This window comes from Lepidochelys kempii, chromosome 1 (genome assembly GCF_965140285.1).
Source record: "Lepidochelys kempii isolate rLepKem1 chromosome 1, rLepKem1.hap1, whole genome shotgun sequence".
Taxonomy (NCBI): Eukaryota; Metazoa; Chordata; order Testudines; family Cheloniidae; genus Lepidochelys; species Lepidochelys kempii.
In genome coordinates, this window is record NC_136380.1 from 257133842 (window position 1) to 257147849 (window position 14008).

The 14008-nt window shown below is 46.5% G+C and overlaps 2 protein-coding genes across 6 annotated transcripts in view; both read left to right on the plus strand.

Annotated features, from left to right (window-relative positions):
* LOC140903522 (apolipoprotein L6) overlaps nt 1-4130 on the plus strand; it is a 59184-nt gene extending 55054 nt beyond the window's left edge. For all 5 annotated transcript variants that reach the window (XM_073324921.2, XM_073324948.1, XM_073324930.2 and 2 more), the window contains 3 exons: nt 503-629; nt 758-908; nt 2832-4130. In XM_073324921.2, coding sequence (XP_073181022.1) covers nt 599-629; nt 758-908; nt 2832-3723 — 1074 coding nt within the window. In that variant the 5' untranslated portion in view covers nt 503-598 and the 3' untranslated portion in view covers nt 3724-4130. The remainder of the gene's footprint in view (nt 1-502; nt 630-757; nt 909-2831) is intronic.
* A 5135-nt stretch (nt 4131-9265) lies between these two features.
* Nucleotides 9266-13700, plus strand: LOC140903574 (uncharacterized). The gene is made up of 2 exons (XM_073325076.1): nt 9266-9386; nt 12100-13700. The coding sequence occupies exons 1-2, from the start codon at nt 9352-9354 to the stop codon at nt 12890-12892; spliced, it is 828 nt and encodes a 275-aa protein (XP_073181177.1). The 5' UTR covers nt 9266-9351; the 3' UTR covers nt 12893-13700.
* Nucleotides 13701-14008: the final 308 nt, after the last annotated feature.

A 14008-nucleotide genomic window follows, 5' to 3' on the forward strand; every position in this document is an offset into this window, starting at 1 on the left:
CCATTGGCCTGGAATGGCAAACCATGGCCAGTGGGAGCTGCGATCGGCTGAACCTGCAGACGCTGCAGGTAAACAAACCGACCCAGCCTGCCAGCGGATTTCCCTGATGGGCCGCATGCCAAAGTTTGCTGATCCCTGGATTAGCCTCTCTTCAAGCCAGGAATAGTCATTTTAAATTCACAGGGATATTTAACATAGAGGTTATTAAGAGCAGTATCAATCCCCTGCATAACCAATTGATCGCAAGTTACCAATAAAAGCGTTACAGGTTTCAAGCTGTTAGCAACATCAACAGCTAGATTTCCCACAACATACCTGCGGCTGCCAACAAAAGGGAGAATTTGTGCCAGTTATGATGGTGATTTTGTGATGGCTGGGCATGTTCCAATAGCAAACTAAAATGGGACCCTGCCTTCCCACTAAACTCATTCCACATGCAACACTTGTTCCTTCTGTTGATTCACTCTGAACCATGTTTCCCTCCTACTCTTCCCTTTACCAGGGTGGAAGCCACTCTTTTTCTCTGCATGAGAGGTGCTGAAGGACTGCAATGTAAACAAAGTCACAGAGATTGCACCTGGTATTTTCACCCAATAAGATGGCCTCGGAAACATTCAGTACTTACGAAGGTATCCCTGCTCCTTCCACTGCGCTATTTCTCTTTCCTTCTGTTTTCATGATTCAGAATGGGAAATGCATGCATCCTTTTAAAAGTAGGTCTGAAGACACTCCAGTCTGATGTTGTTTTTAATCTTAGAAAACACTGATGACCACGATTTTCAATATGATGGCAGCCTGGGGATCTCAGAGCTTTTGCAGGAGAAAATATACAGTGAGGAGCTGCAGAGCTTGTTTCCTGAGGGGTACAACTATGAGGAAATGTTGCGGGATGTGATGGACCTTGAGAGGTAAGCAAGAGAAATGTTGGTCAAAAAAGAATTCTCACACGCAGAGGCTGGTCAGCTGTCTCCTGATAACACCTCACCCCCCAATTGAATGGCACCAAGGTCCCTTCATCCATGACAGCCCCGGGTGTTGCCTCCATTTTATTTGTTATCGGTGAACAATTTCAGATTTATTAGCACCAGTGAGGATGTATAAAGCAGAAACGGTTCTCTGCCAGCAGGCTCAGTTCAGGGAAAGGATAACCTTAATCGGTATGCAGAGCAAGAGAGAGGAATAGAGGGTGCCAGAGAGAACAACCCAGTGCCTCAGAGTAGTGATTCTCAACTTTTTTGGGCTCAGGACCCATTTGTAAATGTTTATGCCCAGTCGTGACCCAGTAAATAGTCTGGGGCCTGGGGTGGTTTTGGTCAGGTCCTGCACCCCAGGGGGTTGGGTCCTGCCCAGCACTCACCCCACAATGGCAGCTCCTGCACCTCCTATGCTGTGGGGCTGGCTGGGCTTGGGTCTCCGCTCCAGGCATTGCAACCTCTGGGGTTGCAGCACCACTCAGGTTTGGCCCCGCACCTCTGACTAGACCAAATTTGTCTGAATGGATTTGTGACCTGCTTCATGGGGTTGTAGTGCCACTCACTCAAATTTGGCCTCCCATCATCATGACGGCTGGGCCAAACCTCCGTGGTGCTGCTCCCCCAGAGGCTGCAGTGCCGGGAGCAGGGATGCGAGCCCAGCCAGCCCCGTGAGACAGAAGCCACAGGAGCTGCCACATGACCCTTTGAAACATTTTAGTGACCCAATTTTGGGTTCCAACCCACAGGCTGAGAAAATCTACCTCATTGGGACTAAGGCTGCAGCAGTTTCAACATTTGGCAGGCAGGACAGATCAGTGATCCGAGGGCCGTGGGGTTTGGGAAGGAAGAGATCCCTGTTGGGGTATTATGGAGGCAAAATCTCACCAACAAGGGATCTGGGGAGCAGAACTCCCTCCTCCCCCAGAGACAATGAAACTGTGTGTGGCTTTCTCCCCTCTTCCCCACTTGTGCCAGGCCCCTCTGTCCAGCCAAACAAAAGCGGGAACAAAAAACCCCAAAATGATGAGGGTTCCCCCAAGTCACCCTGAAGGATGTGGTGTAGGGAGGATAAATACATTAAGAATAGGAGGCACTCAGTGCTATGGCAGTGGAGGCCAGATAAGTATGTAAGGGATAGCGTCTATGTCTAAACTTACAATGTTGCAGTTGCACCACTGTAAGGTTTCAGTGTGGACACTTACTACAGTAAGGGAGAGGCTCTCCTGTTGCTGTAGTTAATCCACCTCCTTGAGAGGTGGTAATTTGGTGGACAGAAGAATTCTTCCATCAACCTAGCACAGTCTACACATGGACTTAGGTCGGCTTAACTCCATTACTCAGGGAGATGGATTTTTCAGCTGGGTTGATCTAATTTTCTAGTGTAGACTAGTCCAGGGATACTTGCTCAGTTTACAAGACGGGCAGTATCGTTATTATTTGAATTCTAATAGCGCCTAGAGATTCCAGCCAAGACTGAAACTCCATTGTGCTGGGCACTGTATCACAGAAGTTAGCAGACAGTCCCTGCCCCAAAGAGATTACAGTCAAGGCAAAGGGTGGTGGGGAAACAGAGACCCAGAGGTAAAGTGACTTGTCCAAGGTCACCCAGCTGGTGAGTGGCAGAGCCAAAATAAGCATCAGGTATCTCCCAAGTTCCAGTGCAGTACCTTAGCCATTAGAACACACAGTCTCTTCACAAGTCAGAAAATATTTTCATTGCCATGAATAGCTATGACTCTGATACATACAAGGGAACAGATCTGCTGAGGAAGAAGGGGCCATTTTTAACAGTCACTTTTCACTGCACAACTATAAGGTCTCTTGCAGTGACCAAAATATACCTTTGGCTTCTAATAGGTCTGAAGGAATCATCCCCTGGGAAGAGAGTGCCAGTGAAGATATCATGGTCTTTCTGAAGCAGTTCCCTGACCAGAGAAAGGAGATAGAGAAGTGTATCCAGTGCCTTAAGGATATGGCAGACAGCATTGATGAGACCCATAAGAACTGCACCATTGCCAACATGGCCGCGAACTCCACAAGCCTGGCGTCCGGCATCTTGACCATCCTTGGGCTGACCTTAGCACCACTGACGGCAGGGGGGAGTTTGGCTCTCACGGCAACTGGGATTGGCCTAGGGGCAGCAGCAGCAGCTACCAGCATTTCTGTAAGCATATATGAGAACGTCAGCAATTTGAAGGAAAGGAGCAAAGCCAACGACCTGCTGGTGGAATGCCAAAGCAACCTGAAAACACTGTCCCTCCCCGACGAAGTGGATTTCAGACCCAAATTCTCTCCAAAGAGCGAGGCCATGGTCGAACACCTGAAACCCGTCCTTTCCACCGCTAGTAAAATTCCAGGGGTAGTATACAAAAGCGTTAAGGGGATAAGAACCAACGTAAGAGCATTCAAAGTGGTGAAAGCTAACCCTGGTTTGAAGGCCTTAGCAAAACGGCTCACCGCGGCTGGGAGTGCAGCCCGAAACTCAGCAAAGGGGACCAAGCAAGTGCAAAAAGCGTTAGGTGGGACCACCCTTGCCATGTCCAAAGGTGCGAGGGTGTTCGGTGCCACAGCAGCAGGAGTTTTTGTCTTGTTTGATGCCTACAGTCTCGTGAAAGACTCCATCCATTTAACTGAGGGGGCAAAGGCGGAGGCTGCAGCAGATATAAGAGAAAAAGCTAGCTACCTTGAAAAGGACCTTCAGAATCTCAGCGAGCTGTATGAGGAGCTGAAAGGCATGGTGTACCAATAGATGAGACACAAGTTCCCATTTCCAGCACTGGGCCAGGAGAGGAACCGAGCCACAAGGGGAGGGGAGATCATGGTAGGACGTCAAAGCCCCCAAAAGCGACACATGATGCCAACTAATAAGGAGATCCCAGCTCCACTTTGACCAAAAGCATCAAACAATCTGAACAGTTCAAAGAGACTGATATGGTAATTCAGTGAAAGGATCGGGAGATGTCGTGCATTTTGTTTGTACAGGACCTGGGACACCGTGAATCACCCTGCTAGGAGTTTACCCTGTTTTGCCTGTGCTTAAGAGAAAGTAACAATATCCTGTACGCATGTGAGAGAGATCTGCTCAGGAGTGAAATTACAAGAGCAGTACCTGCTTTTTAGATGAACTTGTAAAGCATTAAACTTCTTCTTCCTTTCTGTTTTGAGTGTATTAGCTGCCTTGCCCACATCTGTAATACTCACTGAAGCATTTTAATTCACCTCAGCAAATAGATAGAAATACCTGAGATATTTGTGCCTGGCCACCATTATTTTTATATTAGAGTAGCACCTACTTGCCTCAACGGTAGGTGTTGTACAGACTCAGTGGAAACTGGGGCTGGGTGCGAAGAGAAGGCATGAGGGAGAGAGAAATTTCTCCAGAGTTCTGAAACTCACCCCCATCTGCAAGAGCATCCGGAGAAGGGGAGATTCCCCCAACTCCCTTCACTGGAAATTAAAGCCATGCTGTGCAGTCCTAGCAGTTCTAGGTTAACCAACCACACAGCCATGAACTAGCATGGAGAGTAGCAAAGCAGTGTTTCTGGAAGGTGGAGGGTCAAAACTTTTACATTTCAGGGGAGGGGCACACCCTCACTCTAGAAGAGAAGAGGCTAATGTGTTCTTTCGGGCTCAGCCAGCACTAACCAAGAACCAATATACATGCATCCATACCCTCAGGACCAGGGTACCAAGAGGGAGCTGAGAGGATGTACAGACAGTAACTTAGAGAAAAAGGAAGGCTGTATCAGCCCTTGAAAGGAAAACAAGAGAAAGCCAGTGCCCTACAGAATGCACCCTGTACAGCAGCTGTGACATTGCTCCCATGTCCTGCCTTTGAGACCAACAGACCAGGCCTGGCAAAAGAGGGGTTTATTGGTATTTTATGCCGTGAAGAGTTAAGACCAAGCAGAGCTAGCTTGGCAGCCATATGAAACCCTAGCTGTGCACATGTATTTCCCATTCGACACATGCAGTTTAATTCCTGACTCATTATGAATGATTTAAAAATGTGTCTGAAAAAAATTAATCCAACTGGAAAATAAAGCTGTAGTCTGAAAGGTGCAGACATGGAAATTAAAAAACGTTCTTTCAAAATTACTGATAATATAAATGGAGGAGCACTGAGGGCATTGCGTGCACTTTGTTTCCCATTTAAAAATACACGTTGCAGTGGCAAAAACCTACACATAAACCCCCAAAGCCAGCCCTGCCATTCAGAAAGCGCATCCTAGAAAATATGATTTATTATTTGTACTGCAGTAGAGCCCAGAGGCTCCAGAACAGGTTCAGGCCCCCACTGTGCTAGCTAGGATCAATATGGCAAAACACACACAATTCATATGATGGCCATTCCCAGAACAGATTGCCCAGATGGTTGTGACATTGACGTGACATGCCAAATCCAAGATTTTACTGCACACTGGGGGAGTAGGAGAGGGGAGAGTTGGGGAGGGTGACCCATGGCCTGACCTTCAATTCCTAGCAGGCCGAGGAGGGAACTAGTCAGACTGTTGGTACATTCAGAATAGCTAAGTTATTGTGACATCAAAATCATAGGTGAAAGCCAGGTTGCAAAGAAAGGGAGAATAACCTTTCCACCAACACATGATGGGAGCTCATTTCTGAACATTCACACACAAATCGAACCAGAGTCAGCACATTCTACTAAAATATTTAATTTCAAACACAGCATGTCCCGCTTTCCCTGCTTAGGCAGCTTCCCACACACAGGAACTAGTAATAGGCCCAAGCCAAAATCCTAGACCCAACCGTCCACAAACTCCGGAAGGCCAGCTCCAAGTCTGCAGTTTGGGGAGGCCTCCAGCTCTTTAATGAGCTGAATTAAAACCCTGGATCCAAACTCCCAGAACGTCGTGCCTCAGGCCCGTAACAGCACTGGGCTCTTGTGTCGCTCTCATACATTCCACAGTCCGACCGTCCAAGTCCCCCACCTCCAAATAACCATGTCTCCTGTCATCTCCCTTTAGTCTCATTAGGCTGCCCAGAATAGACTCCGGTCTCTCGTAAGGCTTCACATTAGAAGTTTTCACATCATGTGTCTAACATTTCCCCAGTTGTGTGTATCTGACCCTAACAACTATCGTACTGAACTGAACTGGCAGACATTGAAGCTCTTCCTGCATATTCAAATGTTATGTTCCTGCTGGTATCTCTGTTGTAGTCCAGATTTCTAGCCACTGGCATGATCTGAAGCCATCTGGTGGCTATGCTTGAAAAAATGCTTTAAGTGCAGATTCATTTCATGCTAAAACCGACCAAGATAATCTCTGCAACACAGACAGTTCTGTGCAGTGACAAAGCCAGGGATGTTAAAGATGGGTCCTGGTAACAGCACAAGGGATTCACATGCTGGTGCAAATGCGAGGCTCAAAAAACCCAGCAACGACAGCAGGTTCCACTGTGCCAGGACCCTTTGTAGCTGAATCTTCCTCCAATTCAGCACATGTCCACACTGCACTGTCCCTCGGGGAGCAAGGCAGATCTTCCACAGCTCTGTAAGCAGAGCTGAGGATTAGAAAATGGCAGCCCCCACACGTGAGAGCTGTACTTTGCAAGCCACGGGACACTGTATCCAACCCTAGTGCAGGGCGTCACTGTGGATCACTGACTTGTAGGGATCTGGTATCACACTGGGTGAACCACACCCCTGGAGGTGAATGGTTTGGATGCTCCAAGCACTGAGTTCTTTCAGCTCTAGCCCTCGGGGTGAGCGCCCATTCACTGTGATAACATGGAGGATAACTAGGGCTGAAGAGGTAAGGTGCAAAGACACTCCGCACAGTTGCTTTAGTCACAGGCAAAAGAGATGATAAATGATCAGCTCAGCAGCTCCTAACTCAGAGTCCCCAAGGCCAAGAACAACCCAATATGAGGTGATGAAGGAAAGAGTCTTGGTGTAACCTCTGTACCTGATGTACCCCTGGCAGCAGCTCGTGCTTGTCCCTTGCCAGCGACAGGCTGTGATTTGATCCCGCCTTCCAGCCTCAGCTCTCCAGCTGCCTGGACTTCTTTCAACAGTCAGTTCCTCCCACAGGGCCCTCAGCTCTCTTCTGAGCCAGGTCCCCCAGTGACCTCCTCCTTCCCACTCCTGTGCTGGACTCTAGAAGGATTAGAGAGCCGTCTGCTGGCTGAATGTTGAACTGGGTGGTAAGAGGTGCCCAGGAGTTTCATGCTCAACCCTACATGAACTTTTTCTCCACAGACAGGCTATCTGCATATGATGAAAGGCAATTCAATGCAGAGTTGTTAACCAGAGCCCCAAGACCTTAATTTAACCTGGCAAAACACGCACTAAATCCCCATCGGATCTGCTTTCGGTTTCTATCTCACCGGTTTCCTGGTTCCACTTTCTTTTGAAAGCTTTGTTCTTTGTCCTCCCACAGCACAGCCAGGGCATCAGTGGAGAGGGAAAGCCATGCAAATCATGACACAGACAAAGAAGTGGCAGCCCGAGAGGTAAGTGCGATAGGATTTCATTTGAATTATTGATTTAGATCTTCTGTATTTATCAAGCAAGGTGCTATTGTTTTGTCTCCTGCTGGCAAACATAACACACTGTAGTTGGAATTCTTAGTAAAACGTGAACTGTTTACTAAAGAAAACATACAGCAGACTGTTTCTGATGGTCACAGCAACCAGATTCACTTTGCTTTCCTTCTCTTAAATGGTTGTCCTAATGCAGTGCTGTTGTTAATATTAACTTTACCTTCCTTACTGCGATGTGCTCTTGAACCCAAACCACATAGTTACCAGAGCGAGGACACACTTACAAGGCTCTGAACAGGAGCTGTTAAATTAAATTACTGAGTCCAAGCCAACTAGCCGCCCAGAGCACTTTAAATGACCAGTTTTTAAATTAAGGGAGCAAAGAAATTACAGATGAAAAAGATCTACCAAGGTAATTGAGTCCACTCCTCTCTCGTGGCCTGCTAGCACAAGATTGTTCCTCATAATATATTTTCTAGTGCTTCATCTAGCATTTACAGATAAGAGTCCACGTCAGAAATGTGATCGGTTTTATTTCTACTGCAAAGAAGATTCTGCAGAGCACTAAAGATTTATTAGTGTTCTTCCTTCTACACACTGAGAAAAGCCTTATGTTTCAGCCAAATGGCATTTCAAACTGACATTTGCCAGATTAAGGCAAAATAACTAACTAACTGAAAGACAAGGTAATATCTTTTATTGGATCAACTTCTCTTGGTGAAAAAGACAAGCTTTTGAGCAACAGACAGTTCTTCCTCAGGTCTTGGAAAGGTATTCAGGGTATGTTTACACTCAGAGACCTGCCCTTTGGGGGGCAGGGCAGAGTGAGGGCAGCAGCTTCAGCAGATGTTACTGAGCATGTTCAGTCTGTGAGCATGCTCAGTACAAGCAAAGCAGCAAATCGGGCGGTGGGGGCGGCACATGACCCCAGAGGCCGCCCCACCAGCTGCGCCGTCATAGTGCTTCAGTGTAGACACCTACCTACACTGACGGGAAGGGTTCTCCCATTGGCGTAGTTAATCCACCTTCCCGAGAGGCAGTAGCTAGGTTGACAGAAGTGCTGTCTACACCAGGGCTTCAGTATAGCTACACCTCTCAGGGGTGGGAATGTTGCCCATGGAATCCCTGAGGCTACCAACAAAGGGTCAGCTCATGCCAATTTTGACTCCACCGATAGTTTTATAATATGGGCACCTGTTCCCACTAGGGACTAGATTCTCAGTCATTCCACAAGCCACATCAGTCTCCTCTTGAGTCACCTTTAATAAGATACCTCTGAAGGGTTCAACAGAGAAGATGCAGAGAGTATTTTCCTCCAGGATATCTTCAGGAGCATCCAGTATTTCTGAAGGTACCTGAATATCTGCTGCAGTTCAGGCTGCTTCTCAATCTCTATTTTTCACTGTTCAGAACTAGTGCATCACACTTAAAACACCCTTTCAGGGCCAGGGGTTCCTGCTTTCCTCTCTCATCATCCTGTTGGCTGTGAGAGTCACCCTAATCAGGGTCACCAAGGTAACCTGTAGAACACTCCCAGTTACACTTGACCTGCAATGAGAGAGCCTGGGACCCAAATCTGGGTCTTCTACACGATTATGAGGAGCATTTCCAGGACTTGAGAGTCCAGAGAATGAAGGATCAGGACTTGGAACTGAGTTCTAATCTCCTGTAGCTCAGCACAGTGCATGAACCACTGCGCGTAGCTTCCTGCCCCTTCTTTGTTTGACTCGCATGCAAAACACAAGGGAATACTTGGTTTAATTATTTTAAATTTGATTTAGAAAATCTTGATGACAACCTTGAAATATCAAAGCATCTAAAGAGGACACTGGTAGACAAGATTGTCACTGACTTGAATGCTGAAGATTTGATGATGGTCAAGCAGGCCTTGATATATCTTGAGAGGTAATGCACGGCAATTTTGGCCAGTTAAGAATTCTCGCGAACAGAAGTTAACCAGTTGATCTGCTTTAATTTCCTTCCCCTTTAGTACGACACAATGTTCCGTGTTATGTGAAAAATGCAGGCTGTGATATTCCAGTTCTAGGCATAGGTGCAGTGTCTGTGAAACGTTTCTGATGTTTGTTGTTTTGTTTTTGTTTTTTTTAACTGAAAATGTATTCGATCTGCCTTGAGCAGGGTTACAGGACACAACATTAAAGCCAGCAGCATGAGTCCTGAGCTGGGGCTCTCCATGTTACTAATGTCTGTGAAGCTGAATTGACAATGGACAGAGTGGGAATTTTTTTCGAAAATTTCTCGACCATAAACAGGGCTTCTGAGAATTAGTGACGAGGGTTAGCATTTTTAAGGCTATCCTTTGCACTCAAAGTCCATCAAAGTCCAGGTTCCTTAGCTGGGGAGTGACACAGTCTCCAGGTGCCAGTTATGATAGAAAGAAGTCCCCTTCTCAAGCTTTAGGGCATAGGACAACCTCTAACTATTGTGGTTTAGGGGGAAACTTTCCCTGGGGGCAGGTTATACCAGAGCTGCCTGCTGCAGGAGTTTTTTTACCCTTTCCTCTGAAGCATCTGGTGCTGGCTACTGTTAGGGACAGGATACTGAACTACTGTAGATGGACATCTAGGGTATGATCCAACCTGGCAATTCCTATATCTCGCAGCTGTTACACATTCAGCCTGAATTCAGCTTTCATTTTAACAGTTAAGATTCTGGCCCTTTCTCTGTTCACTGTTTAAAACAAACAGATCATTGAGGTGGGATGTAGGGCAATGATGGGAAATCTTAAGAAAACGTCGAGTGCAGACTCAACCTAAGAGAGATTTAACCAGTAAAGCAGAGCCACTTACTTCCTCCTTTGGTGCATGTGACACACTGATTTACACCGTTCAGGGTGGTATCTGAGAGCAGTGCTGCATGGCTGGCTCGTATCCTGTTTGTTAGGCGTGAAGTGAATCCCAAGCTGGGGAAGTGGCTGGAGCATCCTGTGGGTCAACAGCTTTGCAGGTTTTCCAAGTCAAGGGAGAGTGCTGCTCACTTCTGCCTCCAGTGACTTTTCAAAGTGCTTCAGAATACATCCCAACAGTGCTTCCCCCTCCCCAATATCAAACTATACTTTCCATCTCAGTAAATGTAGGCACTGCGTCTTTTGCTCCTCAGCCAATAATGACACAAAGAAACCACATGGGCACAGTTGGGCCCTAAGTAACCATGTTTACTAACATATACAAACATGGCAGGCAGCCTAGTCACGTACACGCTGCTGCTCCGGCTGGTGTCCGGGGGCTTCTAAAACACAGAACGCAGGGAGTGCCACTAGAGGGCTCGCGGACTGTTAAAAGGGATACGACCCTAGTCTGATATATTGCAGTGGTTCAAATAAGGTCACTCACTTTTTAAAATTCTCTCTCCTTTGCCAATGCCTCAAGGAGCCGAGCTATTTTGGGACCACTAGCTGACAAGGGGCTGGGTGCTTTTGCTCAGCTGGGTTCCTGCTGAGAAGCAAATGGAGCGTCCCCTCCTCCCTTCCCCCATCCTGCAGACAGCAACTGAGGGGCAACATGTCCTGATTCTAGAAGTTGACACCTTACTTCCCCCTCCAAACAAGGAGCCTGCGTGGGCTGGGTGTCCAGGCACAGATTGTCCTGTGCACAGAGTCTGGTTGTCCGGGCATCTCCGTCAAACTTCTGGGCTATCAACAACTCCTCTGCACTAACACCCCAGTGGCTGTCTAGGTCTCAAGCACACGGGTAGCAGGTAGCTTCAAGTTCTTGTTCATCCTACCGCTCGCTGCTGATTCTGTGCCACTGTCTGCCTGGGGGAGCTCTTGTCTCAACCCTCCCAAATGACAAGAGAGCTACAATTATTGCTATTGGGGTAGTATCTAGATGGCTCGGGCAGGGTTTGGGTTTCCCAGGCACTAGATGTAGCACATATATATAAATAACAAGGTAACCCCTGTCCCAAAGAGCTTACAACTTCAGCGTAGAGGGAGAACAAGTGGATACAGCAAAGAGAGAGGGGGAAGGGGAAGGTAATACTGCAACGAGCATGTTCAGCAGCAGTCACTGCACACCCACCACTTAACCATCATTGACTGTTCTGTAGGCACTCCGTCTGAGGTCGGTTTTAGAGGGGACTCACTGGGAGGCATAGGTGCTGGAACTAGGGGTGCTGCCGCACCCTTACGCTTGAAGTGGTTTCCACCATATCTAGGGTTTACAGTTTGGTTCAATGGCTCTCAGCAGCCCCACTCTACAAATCATTCCAGCGCCCCTGCCAGGAGGAGAAGCTTCAGAGAATCCCACCCTCCCCCAAGAGCGACGTCTCTGCAGTGTATTACCTCCTGTCATTCCAACATCTTCATACAAGGTGAGGGGTGCTGCAGTTTCCACGATATGCATCCGATGAAGTGAGCTGTAGCTCATGAAAGCTCATGCTCAAATAAATTGGTTAGTCTCTAAGGTGCCACAAGTCCTCCTTTTCTGAATAGAACAGAGTTTCACTGGGGCACTTACTGTCCATGAGTAGCCAGTATTCAACTCTTCTGCATTTGTGTATTTGGTTATTCCAGTCAAGCCTTTACCTTTTAGCAGCTCTCATGTGTTGACTGACCCCGTGGCACCAACTATAAACGCATGACTTTGTCATCCAACAGGAATAAAGAAAGTATCGGTGACTTCCTGAAGCAGTTTCCCGAGCAAAGAAAGAAGGTGGAAAGCTTCATACGATGCCTTGAGGAAATGGTAGACACCATGGATGACGTCCATAAAAAATGTGCCACGATACGTACTGCAGCAAACACCATGGGTTTTATTTCAAGCATTTTTAATCTAGTAAAACATGGGGGCCGTCTCGGTCTTGGTTGGGAGATATTAGGTGATGTTGCAAATATTTCCAGACTTGTATACAAAAATCATAACAACTTCAAGATAGAGGATAAAGTTAAGAAGTTGCTACAGCAATATGAAAACAGCCTGAATTATCTGAAAATGTCCAATGAAGAGGATTGTGAATTAGAAGCTTTTCAGAAGACGGAGGCCTCATGCAACTACTTGAATGATTTCTTGTCTGCTGCTGGTTCAGCTCAGGGATTATATAGAAACATTACAAAGTTAAACAAATCAACTCAACAAAAAGCTAACCCTAGTTCAAGGTCAGAAGAAAGCAGTATCCCTAGCAGAACTAGACAGTCTAAGGCAATGGGAAGCGGTTCAGCTGAAACACCACCTGCTGCGTCCAAAGGAAACTGGCTGGATGCTGTAATAGCAACACCAGCCATCATAAACAAAGCCTGTGTGATTAAGACAGACGTCACACATTTAGCTGAGGGAGGTAAGGGAGGGACTGGAGCTGAAATAAGAAAAATAGCTGAGAAGCTGAAAATGAAACTTGAGGCGATCAGTTTGCTGTATACAGCGTATTTGGAATTGACAGATATGGCAAATTAGCAAACTTTTATGTATAAATATACCATTCATGGCATACACATGGAGAAGTTAGATAAAAACCAAATACTCTTGCTAGAAGGTTGCAACATAACACGACTTTCCTTAGGGAATGTTTACACTGAAAAGTTACATGAGCATAGCTACATCCCTCAGGGGTTGGAAAAATCCACACCCCCAAGAGACAGAGTTAAGCCAACATCACCCCCAGTGGAGCTGATGGCTAGGTCAATGGAGAATACTTCCATCGACCCAGCCACTGCCTCTTCGGGAGGTGGATTAACTGCAGCAACGGGAGAACCCCTCCTATGACTCTCGTGAGTGTCTACAGTGAATCTGTGCAACTGTGCTGCGGTAGCGGTTTAAGTGTAGGCTTATCCTTAGAATCATGGCATTTAAGGCCAGAAGGCACCCTAGATCATCTAGTCTGACCTCCTGTATAGCTAGGGCCCTTCGTTTTCAGTGTTCATTCTCCCAGGAATTTAACAGTGTTTATTACCATAACAACAAAAACTGGTGAAAATCAGTGCAAAAGACTATTCATCATTTTACTGGGTAAATATCGGGGTTTATTTTGGTGGATGGAAAGACGGTGGGGGGGAAGTATTTAGTAGATTAATGCTTTGAATTCCATTAGTCAATGTGCGTTTGCTGCAGAACTAAAACAGAACTCAAAACATAATGCTACCTCTGAGTTTAAGAAAACGATATATCTCTAATCCCCAAATAAAACTTTTCATTTGAATAAACAATGGACTGCTGTAGACTTAGAACTATTAGCCTACAAATATTTACATTTAATAATTGGGCTATACCATTTGCAGTGCATACACTCAACTTCATCCTTTTCTCCCGTTTTTGTTTTTTTTAAAACTTTCGAATACTTCCTTGTGTTCTGAAACATAGTCTGATACAGATTTTTGTTTTCTTCCCATTTTAGTGTATCAAATCTTTAAACTGTTATCTGCTCACAGCTTGAAACATGTACATGGTCGACGTGAAATTCATCGGTACGTTCAGACACGCATGCGCTTCAGAGCTTGTGTGCATGCCTGTTTGTTGTGTGTATCTTCTAGACCAGGGATCTCCAAACTACGGCCAGTGGCTTCAATTTGTCCA